The 23,182-nt window shown below is 48.2% G+C and overlaps 1 protein-coding gene across 1 annotated transcript in view; it reads right to left on the bottom strand.

The window, feature by feature from the left end:
• LOC115153641 (serine/threonine-protein kinase WNK4) overlaps nucleotides 1–23,182 on the bottom strand; it is a 115,531-nt gene that overhangs the window by 28,960 nt on the left and 63,389 nt on the right. Inside the window, exons 7-13 of the mRNA XM_029699275.1 lie at nucleotides 19,826–20,045; nucleotides 13,902–14,316; nucleotides 13,039–13,220; nucleotides 12,804–12,883; nucleotides 4,071–4,206; nucleotides 3,513–3,629; nucleotides 170–343 (exon numbers count right to left, since the gene is read on the bottom strand). Coding sequence (XP_029555135.1) covers nucleotides 170–343; nucleotides 3,513–3,629; nucleotides 4,071–4,206; nucleotides 12,804–12,883; nucleotides 13,039–13,220; nucleotides 13,902–14,316; nucleotides 19,826–20,045 — 1,324 coding nt within the window. The remainder of the gene's footprint in view (nucleotides 1–169; nucleotides 344–3,512; nucleotides 3,630–4,070; nucleotides 4,207–12,803; nucleotides 12,884–13,038; nucleotides 13,221–13,901; nucleotides 14,317–19,825; nucleotides 20,046–23,182) is intronic.

Here is a 23,182-nt window from a genome sequence, read left to right as displayed (position 1 = left end):
GGCGCTACAGAGGGTAGTGCGAACGGCCCAGTACATCACTGGGGCCAAGCTCCCTGCCATCCAGGACCTATACAATAGGCGTTGTCAGAGGAAAGCCCATAAAATTGTCAGAGACTGCAGTCACCCAGATTATAGACTGTTTTCTGCTGCTACCTGAGCTAGTACTGACCTGTGACGCAGTCAATGAGTTGACCCCGTTGTGGTATTGTGGGCATGGCGCTCCATGGCTGCCGCCCACGTGGACCATGTGCTCCTTCATCAGAGTCTCCGCCCTCTTGATGATGTCACCCATGCGGTGGATGAAACCCTCCTTCTCCGATGGCAGGATGAACTCATTGTGTACCTGGAAAATACACACGCCATGAATAAATCAATAACACATGTCTGCCTGTTTGCCTGCCTGAATGCCTGTCTGTGTATGTGCACTACTGTTCAAAAGTTTTGGGTCACTTAGAAATGTCCTTGTTTTTGAAAGAAAAGCAAAACAAATTGTCCATTAAAATAACATCAAATTGATCAGAAATACAGTGTAGACATTGTTAATGTTGTAAATGACTGTTGTAGCTGGAAACTGACAATTTTTTAATGGAATATCTACATAGGCGTACAGAGGACCATTAGCAGCAACCATCACTCCTGTGTTCCAATGGCATGTTGTGTTAGCTAATCCAAGTATATCATTTTAAAAGGCTAATTTATCATTAGAAAACTATTTTGCAATTATGTTAGCACAGCTGAAGATTCTTGTCCTGATTAAATAAGCAATAAATCTGGCCTTCTATAGACTAGTTGAGTATCTGGAGCATTCACATTTGTGGGTTCGATTACAGGCTCAAAATGGCCAGAAACAAATAACTTTCTTCTGAAACTCATCAGTCTATTCTTTTTCTGAGAAATGAAGGCTATTCCATGCGAGAAATTGCCAAGAAACTGAAGATCTCGTACAATGCTGTGTACTACTCCCTTCACAGAACAGCGCAAACTGGCGCTAACCAGAATAGATTGAGGAGTGAGAGGCCCCGGTGCACAACTGAGCAAGTGGACAAGTACATTAGAGTGTCTAGGTTGAGAAACAGACGCCTCACATTTTGCAATTATGTTAGCACAGCTGAAAACTGTTGTCCTGATTGAAGAAGCAAAAATACTGGCCTTCTTCAGACTAGTTGAGTATCTGGAGCATCAGCATTTGTGAGTTCGATTACAGGCTCAAAATGGCTAGAAACAAAGAGCTTTCTTCTGAAACTCGTCAGTCTATTTTTGTTCTGAGAAATTAAGGCTATTCCATGCGAGAAATTGCCAAGAAACTGAAGATCGCGTACAACGCTGTGTACTACTCCCTTCACAGAACAGCACAAACTGGCTCTAACCAGAATAGAAAGAGGAGTGAGAGGCCCCGGTGCACAACTGAGCAAGAGGACAAGTACATTAGTGTCTAGTTTGAGAAACAGACGCCTCACGAGTCCTCAACTGGCAGCTTCATTAAATAGTACCCGCAAAACACCAGTCTCAACGTCAACAGTGGCAACTCCGGGATGTTGGCCTTCCAGGCAGAGTTCCTCTGTCCAGTGTCTGTGTTATTTTGCCCATCTTTTCTTTTTATTGGTCAGTCTGAGATATGGCTTTTTCTTTGCAACTCTGCCTAGAAGGCCAGCATACCGGACTGTTGATGTTGAGTTTTGCTGGTACTATTTAATAAAGCTGCCAGTTGAGGACTCGTGAGGCGTCTGTTTCTCAAACTAGACACTAATGTACTTGTCCTCTTGCTCAGTTGTGCACCGGGGCCTCTCACTCCTCTTTCTATTCTGGTTAGAGCCAGTTTGTGCTGTTCTGTGAAGGGAGTAGTACACAGCGTTGTACGCGATCTTCAGTTTCTTGGCAATTTCTCGCATGGAATAGCCTTAATTTCTCAGAACAAAAATAGACTGACGAGTTTCAGAAGAAAGCTCTTTGTTTCTAGCCATTTTGAGCCTGTAATCGAACTCACAAATGCTGATGCTCCAGATACTCAACTAGTCTGAAGAAGGCCAGTATTTTTGCTTCTTCAATCAGGACAACAGTTTTCAGCTGTGCTAACATAATTGCAAAATGGTTTTCTAATAATCAATTAGCCTTTTAAAATTAGAAACTTGGATTACTTAACACAACGTTCCATTGGAACACAGGAGTGATGGTTGCTGATAACGGGCCTCTGTACGCCTATGTAACAAATACATTATTATTATTATTATATTAAAACAATTTGCATTGTGAACATTTATGTAAAATTGCAAACAATAACATTAATACTCCCAACAGTTCTAATCTTTTCAACAACAACAAAAATATAACAAAAAAAAATACAATTAAAATAAATAATTACAATTAAAAATGTGACTGCCAGCAGTACCCCCGTGGACCACCAGTGGTCCGAGGACCACAGGTTGAAAACCACTGGTCTAGAGCAGGATTAAGGCGGTTTGCATAATTCTGTGAATTGTGGTTTGATTGGATGGTTGGTTCTGGTGAATGGGCTGGCTCTCCTGTCAGCATGTCTTAATTCAGCTCTTGTAGTGCTGGTGTACTGCACTAATAACCACAGGGGCTTTTATAAGACCTGACTAACTATGTGCCAAGACTCGACTAAACAAAAGCGCACTGTGTTTCATTCAGAGTTGGAATAAACAGAATAATCAGTCAACACAAAGTTCTAGAATTTACCACCAACAGAAGTAGAAAATACCACTACCTCATCTTGGCTACGTGCTTTGTGTATCCCTACGCCAGAACCGCCCCCCAAGTTCGTAATCATACCTAAATGAGACGTGTGTAAACTAAAATGGCACGGGTGAAAACTGCTTATCTGCATGCCTCACATCCCCCTAACTGAGATACATCTATATGACATAGAAACGCAGAGAAAAGTGTTTAAACTGGAGTGGGACGTAGAGCCTGTGCTGCTGTGTGAGATAGGGGAAGATAGTAGAATCTGCTATTAAGATAAGCTGGTAGTGCTTCATTTCTCTGGAGGTTATACTACCCTATTGTCACGCCCTGACCTGAGAGAGACGGTTTATTTCTCTATTTTGTTAGGTCAGGGTGTGGGGTGGGCATTCTATGTTTTGTATTTCTTTGTTTTGGGCCGAGTATGGTTCCTAATCAGAGGCAGCTGTCTATCGTTGTCTCTGATTAGGAATCATACTTAGGCAGCCTTTTCCCACCTGTGTTTGTGGGTAGTTGTTTTCTGTTTTGTATTCGTTACCTGACGGCTTTTCGTTTTGTTTATTTTGTTCTAGTGTTTCATTGTTTAATAAATAATCATAAACACGTACCACGCTGCGCTTTGGTCCCCTCTCTACGACAGCCGTTACACCTATAGTATGTAGGTCTATTATTTGGAGATCAGTGAAGGGCCAATGGTCGACTGAGTAGACTAGGTCTGTGTCCCAAATGGTGTACCCTATTTCCTATTTAGGGCCCTGGTCAAAAGTAGTGAACTACATAGGGAATAGGGAACCCTAGAGGTGACCACTAACCATGACAGCTGCGATGTCCTCTGGGTTGTCTCCGTCCAGGTCGAACTTGAAAGTAACCATCTTGTCATTGTGAGTCTGCAGCTGACATTCCACCACCCGGTCGTCTTTGTCAGAGAGCTGCACATAGAGACACCATCCATCAGGGTAACTCTGTTTATGTTCTGTAGACTAAAGAAACACTGGGGAAGCAGCAGAACGTCTGTATGTAGAACGTGTGTATGCAGGACGTGTGTATGCAGGATGTAGTCATAGTCATAGTTTTGATGTCTTAACTATTATTCTACAATGTAGAAAATAGTAAAAATAAAGAAAAACCCTTGAATGAGTCGGTGTGTCCGAAATTTTGACTGGTACTGTATATATATATATAAAAGTGCTGCTGCTAAATGAATATAGGGGAAACTGCAAAGTAGGCATCCCAAATGGTACCCCATTAGCATTATATTCCCCCACTATATAGGGAATAAGGTGCTCTTGGGACAGGCCCTAATTGTGGGCTTGACAATCAGTTGAACAGAATAGTCTTACTTGATTGATTGATTAATTGATTTGTTTTACCCCAGTGATGTGCAGTCTTGAACGGGCTCTCCTCCGGAACAGCTTGCCAGCCGTGCGCCTGGCAGCAGTCTTGCCATTCCTCTCTGATAGGCCCTCGTAGCCATCACTCAAACCCGAGGTCACGTCGGAGGCGTAGCTGTGAAGATGATTGGCGTGTTAGTAAATTTGTCATTACCGCTGTAAAACCACTGGTGCATTTTATGTTGCAGTCATTTATGAGTTAATAACCATGCAATGAGGATGAAATAGAAATAACCACACGTCAAAATAGGAAACAGAGCTAGACCTGTTTATTAGGTACACTCCCCGTTCACGAAAATGAATCAATCAATCAAATGTATTTATAAAGCCCTTTTTACATCAGCCGATGTCACAAATCGCTTCTACAAACATTGAGTCACGTGGCCGTGGCTTGCTATATAAAGCAGGCAGACAGGCATCGAGGCATTTAGTTACTGTTTGATTGAACGTTAGAATGGGCAAAACGAGCGACCTAAGCAACTTTGAGTTTGCTATGATTGTCAGTGCCAGGCACGCCAGATCCAGTATCTCAGAAACGGCCGCCCTCCTGGGCTTTTCACTCACTAAAGTGTGTAGGGTTTACCAAGAATGGTGCTGTCACATCTAGTCCCGCTCTTCCCCTCCAACGTTCGACGTTGCCGGTATACTAAGCACCGGTCCTGGGATCCATCGTTACGCACACCTGGCATCCATCATTACGCGCACCTGCAGATCATTATGATACTCACCTGGACTCCATTACCTTCCTGATTATCTCCCCTTTATCTGTCACTCCCTTGGGTTCCTTCCTCAGTCGGTATTGTTCCTGTGTTCATGCATTGTCGCCACTGTTATGTTGTCTCATTTCATGTTTGTTGTTTTATTAAACGTTTCACCTGCATCTGCTTCTCGACTCACAGCGTGTCCGTTACAGGCGCGACAAACAAAAAACATCCAGTCAGTGGCAGTCCTGTGGGTGAAAACAGCTCATTGATGAGAGAGGTGGAAGGAGAATGGCAAGAATTGTGGAAGCAGGCGGATCACAAACAGGCGGGTCACAAACAGACAAATAACGGCACAGTACGATAGTATCGTGCAGAATGGCATCTTGGAGCGCACAACAGGTTGATTCTTGTCATAGAATGGCTATTGCAGCAGACGACCACACATGTTCCAGGAAAAACATTTCCTGGAACATGACAGCAAGTTCAGTGTACTTAAGTGGCCTGCGCAGGCCCCAGACCTCAACCCAATAGAACATCTTTGGGATGAGATGGAACGGACTGTTCACAGCATGAATGTAACGCTGTCCAGACTGCAGCAACTGCGCGATGCCATCGTGTCAGCATGGACCAACATCCCTGTGGAACATTGTAGAATGACCTGAAGAATTCAGGCTGTTCTGGAGGAAAATGGGGGACCGACCCAGTGTTAGATGGGTGTACCTAATAAACTGGCCGATGAGTGTACATGCCAAATAAAGCCTAATGTGAGGATATAGTAAACATTATTGTGCTGTAATATGGGACACATCTCCGAAAGAAAACAATACAGTCATAAGAAAGGAACAACAAATCCATGTGTTCAATTCAGCAGTGGAGCATTTATGTAATGAAAACGTGTTACACAGCCTGGGAGAACATGCAGTAAAATGCTTCACGGTTAGCTAATTGAGTCCCCTGGGTCTCTTAGAGCCTTGGTCCCTGATTTATCCCTCCAGCCATCCACTACTCCTCTGAGGCCAGCAAACATTTACAGACAGACGCTCTACTGGTTAGAAGATTCCACTGTGCTTTCTAACCATTCTCTAAAATTGGAATAACTTTTGGGTAACTTCAGTTCACAGCGGATAAAACTTGAACAAGGTATTACCTAGACAGAATGGGCACCAGATGACAACACACACGTAAAGGACCTCACGCTACTTGCTTAGCGAGTACCACTTCCTCCTGATTTGGATCACACCAAGGCTCGAACCCAGGACCTCTGCCTTGCTACCAGTCGTACCACGTGAAAAGCTTGCTATTCAGAGGCGCAAGTGGGGACACTTCAAGCTGAGGACACTTCAAGCTGAGGAGTAAGTTTCACACATCCCCATGTGCTACACATGCAGGAGCATACACACAGCCGCACACACGCACACAAACCAGCCCCACCCCATTCTAGGCTCCCCTACAGAGAAGAAAGCTGTTCTCCTCACATACCGCATCATGAAAACACAGTTACCAGAAACATCTGATACGAAAGTAAAACAGAAACATCAGAGTCCATTGTGCTTCAATAAATAAACTAGAGAGAGGCTGTTGTTTCCCTCAGCTGGAGAGAGAGAGAGGCTGTTGTTTCCCTCAGCTGGAGAGAGAGAGAGGCTGTTGTTTCCCTCAGCTGGAGAGAGAGAGAGGTTGTTGTTTCCCTCAGCTGGAGAGAGAGAGAGGCTGTTGTTTCCCTCAGCTGGAGAGAGAGAAAGGCTGTTGTTTCCCTCAGCTGGAGAGAGAGAGAGGCTGTTGTTTCCCTCAGCTGGAGAGAGAGAGAGAGAGGTTGTTGTTTCCCTCAGCCGGAGAGAGAGACTGGCTGCTGTTCCCCTCAGCTGGAGAGAGGGGCTGCTGCTTCCCTCAGCTGGAGAGAGACGGGCTGCTGTTTCCCTCAGCTGGAGAGAGACGGGCTGCTGTTTTCCTCAGCTGGAGAGAGACGGGCTGCTGTTTCCCTCAGCTGGAGAAAGGGGCTGTTTTGTCCATCAGCTGGAAAGAGGGGCTGTTATGTCCATCAGCTGGAGCGAGACAGGCTGTTGTTTCTATCAGCTGGAGAGAGAAAGAGAGAGAGGGTGTTGTGTCCCTCAGCTGGAGAGAGGGGCTGTTGTGTCCATCAGCTGGAGGGAGGGGCTGTTGTGTCCATCAGCTGGAGAGAGGGGCTGTTGTGTCCATCAGCTGGAGAGAAGAGATGTTTCAATCAGCTGGAAAGAGGGCCTCTTGTGTCCATCAGCTGGAGAGAAATGGGCTATTGTGTCCCTCAGCTGGAAAGAGACGGGCTGCTGTTTCCCTCAGCTGGAGAGAGATGGGCTGTTGTTTCTATCAGCTGGAGAGAGAAAGAGAGAGAGGGTGTTGTGTCCCTCAGCTGGAGAGAGGGGCTGTTGTGTCCATCAGCTGGAGGGAGGGGCTGTTGTGTCCATCAGCTGGAGAGAAGAGATGTTTCAATCAGCTGGAAAGAGGGCCTCTTGTGTCCATCAACTGGAGAGAGATGGGCTATTGTGTCCCTCAGCTGGAGAGAGACGGGCTGCTGTTTCCCTCAGCTGGAGAGAGATGGGCTGCTGTTTCCCTCAGCTGGAGAGAGACGGGCTGCTGTTTCCCTCAGCTGAAGAGAAGAGATGATTCCATCAGCTGGAAAGAGGGGCTCTTGTGTCCATCAGCTGGACAGAGACGGTCTGTTGTGTCCCTCAGCTGGAGAGAGACGGGCTGCTGTTTCCCTCAGCTGGAGAGAGACGGGCTCCTGTTTCCCTCAGCTGGAGAGAGAGAGGGGCTGCTGTTTCCCTCAGCTGGAGAGAGAGACGGGCTGCTGTTTCCCTCAGCTGGAGAGAGAGACGGGCTGCTGTTTCCCTCAGCTGGAGAGAGACGGGCTGCTGTTTCCCTCAGCTGGAGAGAGAGACGGGCTGCTGTTTCCCTCAGCTGGAGAGAGAGACGGGCTGCTGTTTCCCTCAGCTGAAGAGAGACGGGCTACTGTTTCCCTCAGCTGGAGAGAGACGGGCTGCTGTTTCCCTCAGCTGGAGAGAGGGGCTGTTGTGTCCATCAGCTGGAGCGAGACGGGCTGCTGAGTCCCTCAGCTGGAGAGAGACGGGCTGCTGTTTCCGTCAGCTGGAGAGAGGGGCTGTTGTATCCATCAGCTGGAGCGAGACAGGCTGTTGTTTCCCTCAGCTGGAGAGAGACAGGCTGCTGTTTCCCTCAGCTGGAGAGAGACGGGCTGCTGTTTCCCTCAGATGGAGAGAGATGGGCTGCTGTTTCCCTCAGATGGAGAGAGATGGGCTGCTGTTTCCCTCAGCTGAAGAGAAGGGGTGATTCCATCAGCTGGAAAGAGGGGCTCTTGTGTCCCTCAGCTGGAGAGAGACGGGCTGCTGTTTCCCTCAGCTGGAGAGAGACGGGCTGCTGTTTCCCTCAGCTGGAGAGAGATGGGCTGCTGTTTCCCTCAGCTGAAGAGAAGGGATGATTCCATCAGCTGGAAAGAGGGGCTCTTGTGTCCATCAGCTGGAGAGAGACGGGCTGCTGTTTCTCTCAGCCGGAGAGATACGGGCTGGTTTCCCTCAGCTGGAGAGTAGGAGGGCTGTTGTTTCCCTCAGCTGGAGAGAGGGGCCGTTGTTTCCCTCAGCTGGAGAGAGAAGCTGTAGTGTCCATCAGGTGGAGAGAGGAGCTGTAGTGTCCATCAGCTGGAGAGAGACAGAATGTCGCTTCCCTCAGCTGGAGAGAGACAGAATGTTATTTCCCTTAGCTGGAGAGAGACAGAATGTCGTTTCCCTCAGCTGGAGAGAGACGGGCTGTCGTTTCCCTCAGCTAGAAAGAGGGGCGGTCGGTTCCCTCACCTGGAGAGAGAGGAACGGTCATTTCCCTCAGCTGGAGAGAGACAGGCAGTTGTTTCCCTCAGCTGGAGAGAGGGGCTGTTGTTCCCTCAGCTGTAGAGATGGAGGGGATGTTGTTTCCCTCAGCTGGAGAGAGGGGCTGTTGTGTCCCTCAGCTGGAGAGAGGGGCTGCTGTTTCCCTCAGCTGGAGAGAGAGACAGGCTGTTGTTTCCCTCAGCTGAGAGAGGGCCGTTGTTTCCTTCAGCTTGAGAGAGGAGCTGTAGTGTCGATCAGCTGGAGAGAGACTGGCTGTCGTTTCCCTCAGCTGGAGAGAGAGACGGGTTGTTGTTTCCCTCAGCTGGAGAGAGAGACCGGCTGTTGTTTCCCTCAGCTGGAGAGAGAGAGGGGCTGATGATTCCCTCAGCTGGAGAGAGATACGGGCTGTTGTTTCCCTCAGCTATAGAGAGAGAGGGGCTGTTGTTTCCCACAGCTGTAGAGATGGAGTGGATGTTGTTTCCCTCAGCTGGAGAGAGGGGCTGTTGTGTCACTCAGATGGAGAGAGGGGCTGTTGTGTCCCTCAGCTGGAGAGATGGGCTTTTGTGTCCTTCAGCTGGAGAGAGTGGCTGTTGTGTCCATCATCTGGAGAGAGGGGCTGTTGTGTCCATCAGCTGGAGCGAGACAGGCTGTTGTTTCCCTCAGCTGAGAGAGGGGCCGTTGTTTCCTTCAGCTGGAGAGAGGAGCTGTAGTGTCGATCTGCTTGAGAGAGACAGGCTGTCGTTTCCCTCAGTTGGAGAGACAGGCTGTCATTTCCCTCAGCTGGAAATAGGGGCTGTCATTTCCCTCAGCTGGAGAGAGAGGGGTGGTCGTTTCCCTCAGCTGAAGAGAAAGGGGTGGTCGTTTCCATCAGCTGGAGAGAGAGGGGCTGTCGTTTCCCTCAGCTGGAGAGAGGAGCCGTTGTTTCGTCAGCTGGAGAGAGGAGCTGTAATGTCCATCAGCTGGAGAGAGACAGATTGTCATTTCCCACAGCTGGAGAGAGACAGAATGTCATTTCCCTCTGCTGAAGAGAAACAGGCTGTTGTTTCCCTCAGCTGGAAAGAGAGGGGTGGTTGTGTCCCTCAGCTGGAGAGAGGGGCTGTTGTTTCCCTCAGCTGGAGAGAGGGGCTGTTGTTTCCCTCTGCTGGAGAGAGGGGGAGTTGTTTTCCTCAGGTGGAGAGAGAGGCTGTTGTTTCCATCAGCTGAAGATAATAGATGGTTCCATCAGCTGGAAAGAGGGGCTCATGTGTCCATCAGCTGGAGAGAGACAGGCTGTTGTTTCCCTTAGCTGGAGAGAGACAGGCTGTTTTTCTATCAGTTGGAGAGAGAAAGAGAGAGAGGGTGTTGTGTCCCTCAGCTGGAGAGAGGGGGTGTTGTTTTCCCTCAGCTGGAGAGAGGGGCTGTTGTTTCCCTCTGCTTGAGAGAGGGGCTGTTGTTTCCCTCAGCTGGAGAGAGAGGCTGTTGTTTCCATCAGCTGAAGAGAAGAGATGTATCCATCAGCTGGAAAGAGGGGCTCATGTGTCCATCAGCTGGAGAGAGACAGGCTGTTGTTTCCCTCAGCTGGAGAGAGACAGGCTGTGCTTCTATCGGCTGGAGAGAGAAAGAGAGAGAGGGTGTTGTGTCCCTCAGCTGGAGAGAGAGGATGTTGTGTCCATCAGCTGGGAAGAGGGGCTCATGTGTCCACCAGATGGAGAGAGACAGACTGTTGTTTCCCTCAGCTAGAAAGAGGGGCTGTCGTTTCCATGAGCTGGAGAGAGAGGGGTCCTCATGTCCCACAGCTGGAGAGAGACGGGCTGTTGTTTTCCTCAGCTGGAGAGAGACAGGCTGTGCTTCTATCGGCTGGAGAGAGAAAGAGAGAGAGGGTGTTGTGTCCCTCAGCTGGAGAGAGGGGCTGTTGTTTCCCTCAGCTGGAGAGAGAGGATGTTGTGTCCATCAGCTGGGAAGAGGGGCTCATGTGTCCACCAGATGGAGAGAGACAGACTGTTGTTTCCCTCAGCTAGAAAGAGGGGCTGTCGTTTCCATGAGCTGGAGAGAGAGGGGTCCTCGTGTCCCTCCGCTGGAGAGAGAGACGGGCTGTTGTTTCCCCTCAGCTGGAGAGAGACAGGCTGTCATTTCCCTCAGCTGGAAAGAGGAGCTGTCATTTCCCTCAGCTGGAGAGAGAGCGGCAGTCGTTTCCCTCAGCTGGAGAGAGGGGGCGGTTGTTTCCCTCAGCTGGAGAGAGAGGGGCGGTCATTTTCCTCTGCTGGAGAGAGGGGGGCTGTTGTTTCCCTCAGCTGGAGAGAGAGGCTGTTGTTTCCATCAGCTGAAGAGATGTTTCCATCAACTGGAAAGAGGGGCTCATGTGTCCATCAGTTGGAGAAAGACAGGCTGTTGTTTTCCTCAGCTGGAGAGAGGGGCTGATGTTTCTATCAGCTGAAGAGAAGAGATGTTTCCATCACCTGGAAAGAGGGGCTCTTGTGTCCATCATCTGGAGAGAGACACGCTGTCGTTTCCCTCAGCTGGAAAGAGGGGCTGTCGTTTCCATGAGCTGGAGAGAGAGGGGTTGTCATGTCCCTCAGCTGGAGAGAGGGGGCGGTTGTTTCCCTCAGCTGGATAGAGAGACGGGCTGTCGTTTCCCTCAGGTGGGGAGAGAGGGGCGGTCGTTTCCCTCAGCTGGAGAGAGAGGGGCGGTCATTTCCCTCAGCTGGAGAGAGAGGGCGGTCGTTTCCCTCAGCTGGAGAGAGAGGGGTGGTTGTTTCCCTCAGCTGGAGAGAGAGACTGGCTGCTGTTCCCCTCAGCTGGAGAGAGGGGCTGCTGCTTCCCTCAGCTGGAGAGAGAGAGACTGTTGTTTCCCTCAGCTGGAAAGAGAGGGGCTTCATTTCCCTCAGCTGGGGAAAGAGGGGCTGTCGTTTCCCTCAGCTGGAGCTAGACAGGATGTTGTTTCCCTCAGCTGGAGAGAGGGGCTGTCATTTCCTTCAGCTGGACAGAGACAGAGTGTGGTTTCCCTCAGCTGGAGAGAGACAGAATGTTGTTTCCCTCAGCTGGAGAGAGACAGAATGTCGTTTCCCTCAGCTGGAGAGAGACAGAATGTTGTTTCCCTCAGCTGGAGAGAGACAGAATGTTGTTTCCCTCAGCTGGAAAGAGGAATGGTCGTTTCCCTCAGATGGAGAGAGAGGAGCGGTCATTTCCCTCTGCTGGAGAGAGAGGGGTGGTCGGTTCCCTCAGCTGGAGAGAGAGAGGCGGTCGTTTCACTCAACTGGAGAGAGGGGGTGGTCGTTTCTCTCAGCTGGAGATAGGGGGCGGTCGTTTCCCTCAGCTGGAGAGAGGGGGCATTCGTTTCCCTCAGCTGGAGAGAGGGGGCGTTCGTTTCCCTCAGCTGGAAGGAGCGGGGTGTTCGTTTCCTTCAGCTGGAGAGAGAGGGGTGGTCGTTTCCCTCAGCTGGAAAGAGCGGTGTGTTCGTTTCCTTCAGCTGGAGAGAGAGGGGTGTTCGTTTCCTTCAGCTGGAGAGAGAGGGGTGGTCGTTTCCTTCAGCTGGAGAGAGAGGGGTGGTCGTTTCCCTCGGCTGGGAGAGAGTGGGGCTGTCGTTTCCCTTAGCTAGAGAGAGGGGCTGTCGTTTCCCTCGGCTGGGAGAGAGAGGGGCTGTCGTTTCCCTTAGCTAGAGAGAGGGGCTGTCGTTTCCCTCGGCTGGGAGAGAGAGGGGCTGTCGTTTCCCTCGGCTGGGAGAGAGAGGGGCTGTCGTTTCCCTTAGCTAGAGAGAGGGGCTGTCGTTTCCCTTCGCTAGAGAGAGGGGCTATTAAGAACCTCAGGTCAGTCTGCTGTTTGGACACAGATGTGTACGGAGGCGTATGAAGCGTTGAGGTTAGATGGTCCAGTAGGAACTTGGCAACTGGCGGTCTGTTTATCTCAGATTCCACTGCTGTTGGAAGTAGATCAGCATTGACTGACCCTGTGCCTCTCAACGTGTGTGTGTGTGTGTGTGTGTGTGTGTGTGTGTGTGTGTGTGTGTGTGTGTGTGTGTGTGTGTGTGTGTGTGTGTGTGCGTGTGCGCATTTATGTGTTTTTGTGTGTGTGTGCGTGGGTATTTGTGTGTCTGGAGGTGATGGGAAAGGCAAGAGATGTATTTCTTTTTCTAGCAAAAATGGACAATAAAGTATCTATTCTAGGGAAGAGGCTGAGGAATGTACCTGTCCACAGGTGAGTTGAAGCCGCTGGTAGAGTGTCCTCCAGAGTGGCCATGCTCCATATTACCCAATACTGCAATACTCTACAAACAGGACAAGGGAGAGGGAACAGTCAGGAAGAGGGAACAGACACATAGTGTATTATGGTAATTCAAAAATACAATTTTATTAATGTACAGTTCAGGTAGAGTTACTAGTCATCATCATAGCTAGCTAGCTATTTGTCCCATGCACACACCGAGGGGAAGCGGAGGGCTGGGATGGAGTGGTGCTGAGGGTGTCTGTTGAGGGCGGTAGTCCCAGTCCCAGTGTTTTGGGTCAGGGTGGGAGGGGTCAGGGTTGACCAGTTGAGGCTGACCGCTGTCTCCAGGGGATCCTGGAGGCCAGAGGAGCTGAGATAGCCGTCTGTCTCGCAGTCAGCTGTTACAACAAACACATCTGACATCAGCCATGAGCATGTGACTGACCAGGCATGAGATATCAGCCATGAGCATGTGACTGACCAGGCATGAGACATCAGCCATGAGCATGTGACTCACTGACTGACTGACACAGACGCACTCACACAAAGGATTGCATGCACGCACGCATGCACTCACACACCCACACAGTCACGCACACACTCACTCACATACACATGCATGCATGCATGCACACACACACGGAGAGGGCTCAGAGGATTCCTTATAGATTAACATCATGGTCAGGACATAATGACGAATGTGGAAGATACTTAAACTAGATTAACTGGAACTATTATTATAGGAATCGACCACACAGAGGGTTCTGATTGTCTCTCTGCTGGTCACTAGAAAACATTTGAGAACAATCACACACACACACACACACACACACACACACACAAAACTGGTGAGGTACACTGTTAGACCAGGGACTGAATAATTAAGTTATCCTCCTTTCTTTCAGGGACTCCCACATGTACATCTAGTCAGGGCCATTCAGCACTACAACAGTTATGAAACCAACAGTTATGAAAGCAATGAGCCCTGGTCAAAAGTAGTGCACTATATAGGGACTAGGGTGCCATTCGGGACAGTGCCACAGCCCAAATTAGCTAAAGGTTAAGTTAAGTGTTCTCACAGTTGGCCAAGGAGCAGCTGGTGTGGTGGACCTGGAAGTGCTGGTGCTGGTCTGCCTCTGGTTCCTCAGGTTCATGGATGAAGCTGGCGTTGACGCCCGAGTCCAGAGAGCTGTTGACGGGGGACAGGGCGGGGGTCAGCGGGTTCGGGGGGGGGTGATCCTGGCTCTGGGCCGGTATGGGGGCGTGGACGCCTATGGGGCTCTGATGGGGCTTTGATGGAGACATGTTGATTTTCAGGGAGGGCGGCTGTAGTGCAGGCTTGGGCTCCTTCTCAATGGCCTCCTCCTCTTCCTGCTTCTTCTTCTCTGCGAGGCGGCGTAGTTTGTCACGCTGCCGCTTAATGACGTTGACGCAGTCCCGAATGGCCTTGGCCACAAGCTTGAAGTCGGCCTCGCACACGAAGCCCAGCACTACCTGAGAGAAGGGACGTAGCAGAGTCAGGACTTAATACTGATACAAACAGGGAACACATCACGGTCCATCAACTACCACTGTCTGTGTAAATAATAATGCATAGAGGTCTGATGTACTTCCTGACCGTGCTGTTCTGTACTGTACAGATGTAGGATCTTAATTTGAGCCAGTTTGCTACAGCAGGAAAATAATCCTACAGCAACAGGAAATGTGAATGATTATGTGGATTATAATTCATTTACATTTTTGTAGTGGTTGATACATTTTTGGTAAGGGAAAATCAAGTCTGACATTTCAAAGTGGAAATTACAAACTTCAGAAAGCTTTTTAAGCCTCAAATACACTACAAGTTTGCATTGTCTGCTGCACAGGAAAACTCTCTATGACAACAATGATCAAATTAAGATAGTGCACCTGTACACCCCCGTGGACAGGACGCTAGTCTTGTCATTTGCTGTGTAGATAATCAATATGTATTGAGCAGATGCTGTGTATGTGTGGAGGGGTTGATCTGAGGCCCTATGATATTCTTCAAAAATGAATGTAAAAGATACAGCTGTAAATCATAAAGTGGGCCTTTAAAGGATGGTGTTACATCAAAACCAGTCCCATTCTGAACACAGTGTTCCAGTCTCAGACTGGCCGGGAGGAAACGGTCTGCGTCTCAAATTGCACCCTATTTCTTCTATAGCACACTACTTTGACCAGGGCCCATAGGGAAGGACCCATAGGGCTCTGGTCAAAGGTACTGTAGGGCACTATACAGTGAGGGAAAAAATTATTTGATCCCCTGCTGATTTTGTATGTTTGCCCACTGACAAAGAAATGATCAGTCTATAATTTTAATGGTAGGTTTATTTGAACAGTGAGAGACAGAATAACAACAAAAAAAAACCCAGAAAACGGCATGTCAAAAATGTTATAAATTGATTTGCATTTTAATGAGGGAAATAAGTATTTGACCCCCCCTCAATCAGAAAGATTTCTGGCTCCCAGGTGTCTTTTATACAGGTAACGAGCTGAGATTAGGAATGCAAATCAATTTATAACATTTTTGACATGCGTTTTTCTGGATTTTTTTATTGTTATTCTGTCTCTCACTGTTCAAATAAACCTACCATTAAAATTATTGAATGATCATTTCTTTGTCAGTTGGCAAACGTACAAAATCAGCAGGGGATCAAATACTTTTTTCCCTGTTATAAATTGATTTGCATTTTAATGAGGGAAATAAGTATTTGACCCCTCTGCAAAACATGACTTAGTACTTGGTGGCAAAACCCTTGTTGGCAATCACAGAGGTCAGACGTTTCTTGTAGTTGGCCACCAGGTTTGCACACATCTCAGGAGGGATTTTGTCCCACTCCTCTTTGCAGATCTTCTGCAAGTCATCAAGGTTTCGAGGTTGACGTTTGGCAACTCGAACCTTCAGCTCCCTCCACAGATTTTCTATGGGATTAAGGTTTGGAGACTGGCTAGGCCACTCCAGGACCTTAATGTGCTTCTTCTTGAGCCACTCCTTTGTTGCCTTGCCCGTGTGTTTTAGGTCATTGTCATGCTGGAATACCCATCCACGACCCATTTTCAATGGCTGAGGGAAGGAGGTTCTCACCCAAGATTTGACGGTACATGGCCCCGTCCATCGTCCCTTTGATACAGTGAAGTTGTCCTGTCCCCTAAGCAGAAAAACACCCCCAAAGCATAATGTTTCCACCTCCATGTTTGACGGTGGGGATGGTGTTCTTGCGGTCATAGGCAGCATTCCTCCTCCTCCAAACATGGAGAGTTGAGTTGATGCCAAAGAGCTCCATTTTGGTCTCATCTGACCACAACACTTTCACCCAGTTGTCCTCTGAATCATTCAGATGTTCATTGGCAAACTTCAGTGGACTACCTTTGACTCATTCCTCTCTGCCTCCTTCTTTCCACTCCTCTCCTCTTTTTTTTCCACTTCACTTTACTAAGCATATGGCAGTGTGTGTCCACGATTGTAATCAAATCGTAAACTTTGTGATCTTGGGGTATTAGATTCTATGTGTTTCCTGGTCTGTTGCAAAAGGGATATCTAGATATCCTCAGATCCTCAAAATGTTCTACAGCTGCACCATCGAGAGCATCCTGACTGGTTGCATCACTGTCTGGTATGGCAACTGCTCTGCCTTTGAACTCAAGGCACTACAGTAGTGCGTATGGCCCAGTACACCACTGGGGCCAAGCTTCCTGCCATCCAGGACCTCTATATCAGGCAGTGTCAAAGGGTCCTAAAATTGTCAAAGACTCTAGCCACCCTAGTCATAGACTGTTCTCTCTGCCAACGCACTGTAAGCGGTACCGAAGCGCCAAGTCGAGGTCCAAAAGGCTTCTTAACAGCTTCTACCCCCAAGCCATAAGACTTCTGAACAGCTAATCAAAGGGCTACCCATATCCCTCTTTTACACTGCTGCTACTCTGTTTATAATCTATGCATATTCACTTTAACTCTACCTACATGTACATGTTAACTCAATTACCTCGACTAACTGGTGCCCCTGCACAATGACTCTATACCGGTACCCCCTGTATATAGCCTCACTTGTTATTTTACTGCTGCTGTTTAATTATTTGTTAATTTTATTTTCTATTTTCTACTTATCTATTTCTTACTTAACACTTATTTTTATATTTTTTCTTAACATCTTAAAGCATTGTTGGTTAAGGGCTTATAACTAAGCATTTCACTGTAAGCTCTACACCTGTTGTATGCGGCGCATGTGACAAATACAATTTTATTTGATTAGACGGGCTGCTAAATGAGGTGAATGTAGCTTCATCATCTGAATCTAGATAGAATATTCATTCTTCAACTTATCCTGTACTCATTACTACCACTGTATGGTGTTATATATATATAAACCGTCCCTTTTTCAGGACCCTGTCTTTCAAAGATAATTCGTAAAAATCCAAACTTCCCAGATCTTCATTGTAAAGGGTTTAAACACTGTTTCCCATGCTTGTTCAATAAACCATAAACAATTAATGGACATGCACCTGTGGAACAGTCGTTAAGACACTAACAGCTTACAGACGGTATGCACAGTTATGAAAACTTAGGACACTAAAGAGGCCTTCCTACTGACTCTGAAAAACACTAAAAGAAAGATGCCCAGGGTCCCTGCTCATCTGCATGAACGTGCCTTAGGCATGCTGCAAGGAGGCATGAGGACTGCAGATGTGGCCAGGGCATTAAATTGCAATGTCCGTACTGTGAGACGCCTAAGACAGAGCTACAGGGAGACAGGGCGGACAGCTGATCGTCCTCACAGTGGCAGACCACGTGTAACAACACCTGCACAGGATCGGTACATCCGAACATCACACCTGCGGGACAGATACAGGATGGCAACAACAACTGCCTGAGTTACACCAGGAACGCACAATCCCTCCATCAGTGCTCAGACTGTCCGCAATAGGCTGAGAGAGGCTGGACTGAGGGCTTGTAGGCCTGTTGTAAGGCAGGTCCTCACCAGACATCACCGGTAACAACGTCGCCTATGGGCACAAACCCACCATTGCTGGACTAGACAGGACTGGCAAAAAGTGCTCTTCACTGACGAGTCGCGGTTTTGTCTCACAGGGGTGATGGTCGGATTCGCGTTTATCGTCGAAGGAATGAGCGTTACACCGAGGCCTGTACTCTGGAGCGGGATCGATTTGGAGGTGAAGGGTCCGTCATGGTCTGGGGCGGTGTGTCACAGCATCATCGGACTGAGCTTGTTGTCATTGCAGGCAATCACAACGTTGCGCATTACAGGGAAGACATCCTCCTCCCTCATGTGGTACCCTTCCTGCAGGCTCACCCTGACATGACCCTCCAGCATGACAATGCCACCAGCCATACTGCTCATTCTGTGCGTGATTTCCTGCAAGACAGGAATGTCAGTGTTCTGCCATGGCCAGCGAAGAGCCCGGATCTCAATCCCAATGTGCACGTCTGGGACCTGTTGGATCGGAGGGTGAGGGCTAGGGACATTCCCCCCAGAAATGTCCGGGAACTTGCAGGTGCCTTGGTGGAAGAGTGGGGTAACATCTCACAGCAAGAACTGACAAATCTGGTGCAGTCCATGAGGAGGAGATGCACTGCAGTACTTAATGCAGCTGGTGGCCACAACAGATACTGACTGTTACTTTTGATTTTGACCCCCCCTTTGTTCAGGGACACATTATTCAATTTATGGTAGTCACATGTCTGTGGAACTTGTTCAGCTTATGTCTCAGTTGTTTAATCTTGTTATGTTCATACAAATATTTACACATGTTAAGTTTGCTGAAAATAAACGCAGTTGACAGTGAGAGGACGTTTCTTTTTTTGCTGAGTTTATATATCTATATACTACCGTTCAAAAGTTTGGGGTCACTTAGAAATGTCCTTGTTTTAGAGCCAGTTTGTGCTGCTCTGTGAAGGGAGTAGTACATAGCTTGTACGAGATCTTCAGTTTCTTGGCAATTTCTCGCATGGAATAGCCTTCATTTCTCAGATTAAGAATAGACTGACGAGTTTCAGAAGAAAGTGCTTTGTTTCTGGCCATTTTGAGCCTGTAATCGAACCCACAAATGCTGATGCTCCAGATACCCAACTAGTCTAAAGAAGGACAGTTGTATTGCTTATTTAATCAGGACAACAGTTTTCAGCTGTGCTAACATAATTGCAAAAGGGGTTTTCTAATGATCAATTAGCCTTTTAAAATGATCAACTTGGATTAGCTAACACCACGTGCTATTAGAACACAGGAGTGATGGTTGCTGATAATGGGCCTCTGTACACCTATGTAGATATTCCATTAAAAATCAGCTGTTTCCAGCTACAATAGTCATTTATAACATTAACAATGTCTACACTGTATTTCGGATAAATTTGATGTTATTTTAATGGACAAAAAAAAATGCTTTTCTTTCAAAAACAAGGACATTTCTAAGTGACCCCAAACTTTTGAATGGTAGTGTATGTCTGTCTGCCCTGTGTGTATAACTTATTTTGTTTGGCTCTAAAAATAAGAATGGCTGTGTTTTCAACTGGTGCTACAGTGACACTCCAACAATGTGTAAGCTGAGTCTACTACCTACCTGCAAAATAGCTATAGTATTACACCTAGCTGTCTCCACTGGTCCTTAGCTTGAGAGCCACAACAGGAAACCCTTCTTATCATTAATGCTACAACTAGAGGACATAAACATTAAAGAGGACATGATGCTAGGCAAGTGCAAAGGTCAAGACAAGTGTTGTGGAAAGATACCCAGCCTCAGGGGTAGGCCATATGGCTCTCTCACACAGCCTATTACAGTAACAGTTGTTACCACATGAGTAGTACCAAAGGGAGTGGATACAGTATACCAATCTAAACTTATACAAATCTCAACTTGACCATTTCATGGCTTTCTTACTGTTTTCAGCTCTGCTGAGAGCTCTGCTCTGAGTAAGATTTTACATACAGTATGGAAAATAAACCTGCAACTTGAAATGTGAGCTGCTTACCATCTCCTGCGCCACCTCCTCTGGCACATCCTTGTAGAGTTCAAACAGGAACTCAATGGCGTTGTTGTCCTTGTACTTCCCATGGAGTTTCTTGGTGTCGTCCATGCGGAGCCACAGCTTCAGGCCTGACTTCACCGTGTTGTCCTCCTCAGCCAACTCAACATGGACGCCGTTGTTCTCCTGGAAGAACGTGTGCTCCAGCAGGTCCTGGATGGTGTACCTGAGGTAAAGGAATAATATACAGTTGAAGTCGGAAGTTTACATACACTTAGGCTGGAGTCATTAAAACTCGTTTTTCAACCACTCCACAACTATAGTTTTGGCAAGTTGGTTAGGACATCTACTTTGTGCATGACACAAGTAATCTTTCAAACAATTTTCAAACGCCTGAAGGTACCATGTTCATCTGTTCAAACAATAGTTCACAAGTATAAACACCATGGGACCACACAGCCGTCATGCCGCTCAGGAAGGAACACGTTCTGTCTCCTAGAGATGAACGTACTTTGGTGCGAAAAGTGCAAATCAATCCCAGAACAACTGCAAAGGACCTTGTGAAGACGCTGGAGGAAACAGGTACAAAAGTATCTATATCCACAGTAAAACGAGTCATATATCGACATAACCTCGGTTCCGGAGTTCCAAATTGAGCAGCAGCTGCTGAAAAATTGAGCTCCTACAAATATTGAAATTTACATGGTTTTTAGAGTGAAGTACTTCGGAAAAAAGCAAAAGAAAACTGCAAGACTGAATAGGAGAAAAAACAAGCAACAAACAAAGAAGATAGGCTTTTGAAAAAAGTTACTATTTTTCATAAAATTGTAGTTAGCTAGCTGAATTGTTTACCAGTTGCTAAGCAGTTGCTAGGGACTCTTTTGGAAGAAGCTAGCTAGCTAACGAAGAATAACAAAGAATATCTAGTTAACAGAAGAAAAGAAAGAGAAAATCAGGACAGAAGAAAAAGGATATCAAAGTGAAACAGTTCTCTAAAGACACGAGACAATAATACAAGAAACAACACTTCTGTAGCTTGTCAACTATGTGTCTGTCTATCCCTGTTCTCTCCCCTCTGCACAGGCCTTACAAACGCTTCACACCGCGTGGCCGCTGCCACTCTAACCTGGTGGTCCCAGCGCGCACGACCCACGTGGAGTTCCAGGTCTCCGGCAGCCTCTGGAACTGCCGGTCTGCGGCCAACAAGGCTGAGTTCATCTCAGCCTATGCTACCCTCCAGTCCCTAGACTTCCTGGCGCTGACGGAAACATGGATTACCACAGATAACACTGCTACTCCTACTGCTCTCTCCTCGTCTGCCCACGTATTCTCGCATACCCCTAGAGCATCGAGCCAGCGGGGTGGTGGCACTGGAATCCTCATCTCTCCCAAGTGGACATTCTCTCTTTCTCCCCTGACCCATCTGTCTATCTCCTCATTTGAATTCCATGCTGTCACAGTTACCAGCCCTTTCAAGCTTAACATCCTTATAATTTATCGCCCTCCAGGTTCCCTTGGAGAGTTCATCAATGAGCTTGACGCCTTGATAAGTTCCTTTCCTGAGGATGGCTCACCTCTCACAGTTCTGGGTGACTTTAACCTCCCCACGTCTACCTTTGACTCATTCCTCTCTGCCTCCTTCTTTCCACTCCTCTCCTCTTTTGACCTCACCCTCTCACCTTCCCCCCTACTCACAAGGCAGGCAATACGCTTGACCTCATCTTTACTAGATGCTGTTCTTCCACTAATCTCATTGCAACTCCCCTCCAAATCTCCGACCACTACCTTGTATCCTTTTCCCTCTCGCTCTCATCCAACACTTCTCACTCTGCCCCTACTCGGATGGCATTGCGCCGTCCCAACCTTCGCTCTCTCTCTCCCGCTACTCTCTCCTCTTCCATCCTATCATCTCTTCCCTCTGCTCAAACCTTCTCCAACCTATCTCCTGATTCTGCCTCCTCAACCCTCCTCTCCTCCCTTTCTGCATCCTTTGATTTTCTCTGTCCCCTATCCTCCAGGCCGGCTCGGTCCTCCCCTCCTGCTCCGTGGCTCGACGACTCACTGCGAGCTCACAGAACAGGGCTGGAGGAAAACTCACCTCCCTGCGGACCTGGCATCCTTTCACTCCCTCCTCTCTACATTCTCCTCTTCTGTCTCTGCTGCTAAAGCCACTTTCTACCACTCTAAATTCCAAGCATCTGCCTCTAACCCTAGGAAGCTCTTTGCTACCTTCTCCTCCCTCCTGAATCCTCCCCCCCCCTCCTCCCTCTCTGCGGATGAGTTCGTCAACCATTTTGAAAAGAAGGTTGACGATATCCGATCCTCGTTTGCTAAGTCAAACGACACCGCTGGTCCTGCTCACACTGCCCTACCCTGTGCTTTGACCTCTTTCTCCCCCTCTCTCCAGATGAAATCTCGCGTCTTGTGACGGCCGGCCGCCCAACAACCTGCCCACTTGACCCTATCCCCTCCTCTCTTCTCCAGACCATTTCCGGAGACCTTCTCCCCTACCTCACCTCGCTCATCAACTCATCCTTGACCGCTGGCTACGTCCCTTCCGTCTTCAAGAGAGCGAGAGTTGCACCCCTTCTGAAAAAACCTACACTCGATCCCTCCCATGTCAACAACTACAGACCAGTATCCCTTCTTTCTTTTCTCTCCAAAACTCTTGAACGTGCCGTCCTTAGCCAGCTCTCCTGCTATCTCTCTCAGAATGACCTTCTTGATCCTAATCAGTCAGGTTTCAAGACTGGGCATTCAACTGAGACTGCTCTTCTCTGTGTCACGGAGGCTCTCCGCACTGCTAAAGCTAACTCTCTCTCCTCTGCTCTCATCCTTCTAGACCTATCTGCTGCCTTTGATACTGTGAACCATCAGATCCTCCTCTCCACCCTCTCCGAGTTGGGCATCTCCGGAGCGGCCCACGCTTGGATTGCGTCCTACCTGACAGGTCGCTCCTACCAGGTGGCGTGGCGAGAATCTGTCTCCGCACCACGCGCTCTCACCACTGGTGTCCCCCAGGGCTTTGTTCTAGGCCCTCTCCTATTCTCGCTATACACCAAGTCACTTGGCTCTGTCATATCCTCACATGGTCTCTCCTATCATTGCTATGCAGACGACACAATTCATCTTCTCCTTTCCCCCTTCTGATAACCAGGCGGCGAATCGCATCTCTGCATGTCTGGCAGACATATCAGTGTGGATGACGGATCACCACCTCAAGCTGAACCTCGGCAAGAAGGAGCTGCTCTTCCTCCCGGGGAAGGACTGCCCGTTCCATGATCTCGCCATCACGGTTGACAACTCCCTTGTGTCCTCCTCCCAGACTGCTAAGAACCTTGGCGTGATCCTGGACAACACCCT

Source organism: Salmo trutta, chromosome 18 (genome assembly GCF_901001165.1).
Source record: "Salmo trutta chromosome 18, fSalTru1.1, whole genome shotgun sequence".
In the NCBI taxonomy this organism is placed as follows: Eukaryota; Metazoa; Chordata; class Actinopteri; order Salmoniformes; family Salmonidae; genus Salmo; species Salmo trutta.
This window is presented reverse-complemented; position numbering and strand designations above follow the sequence as displayed.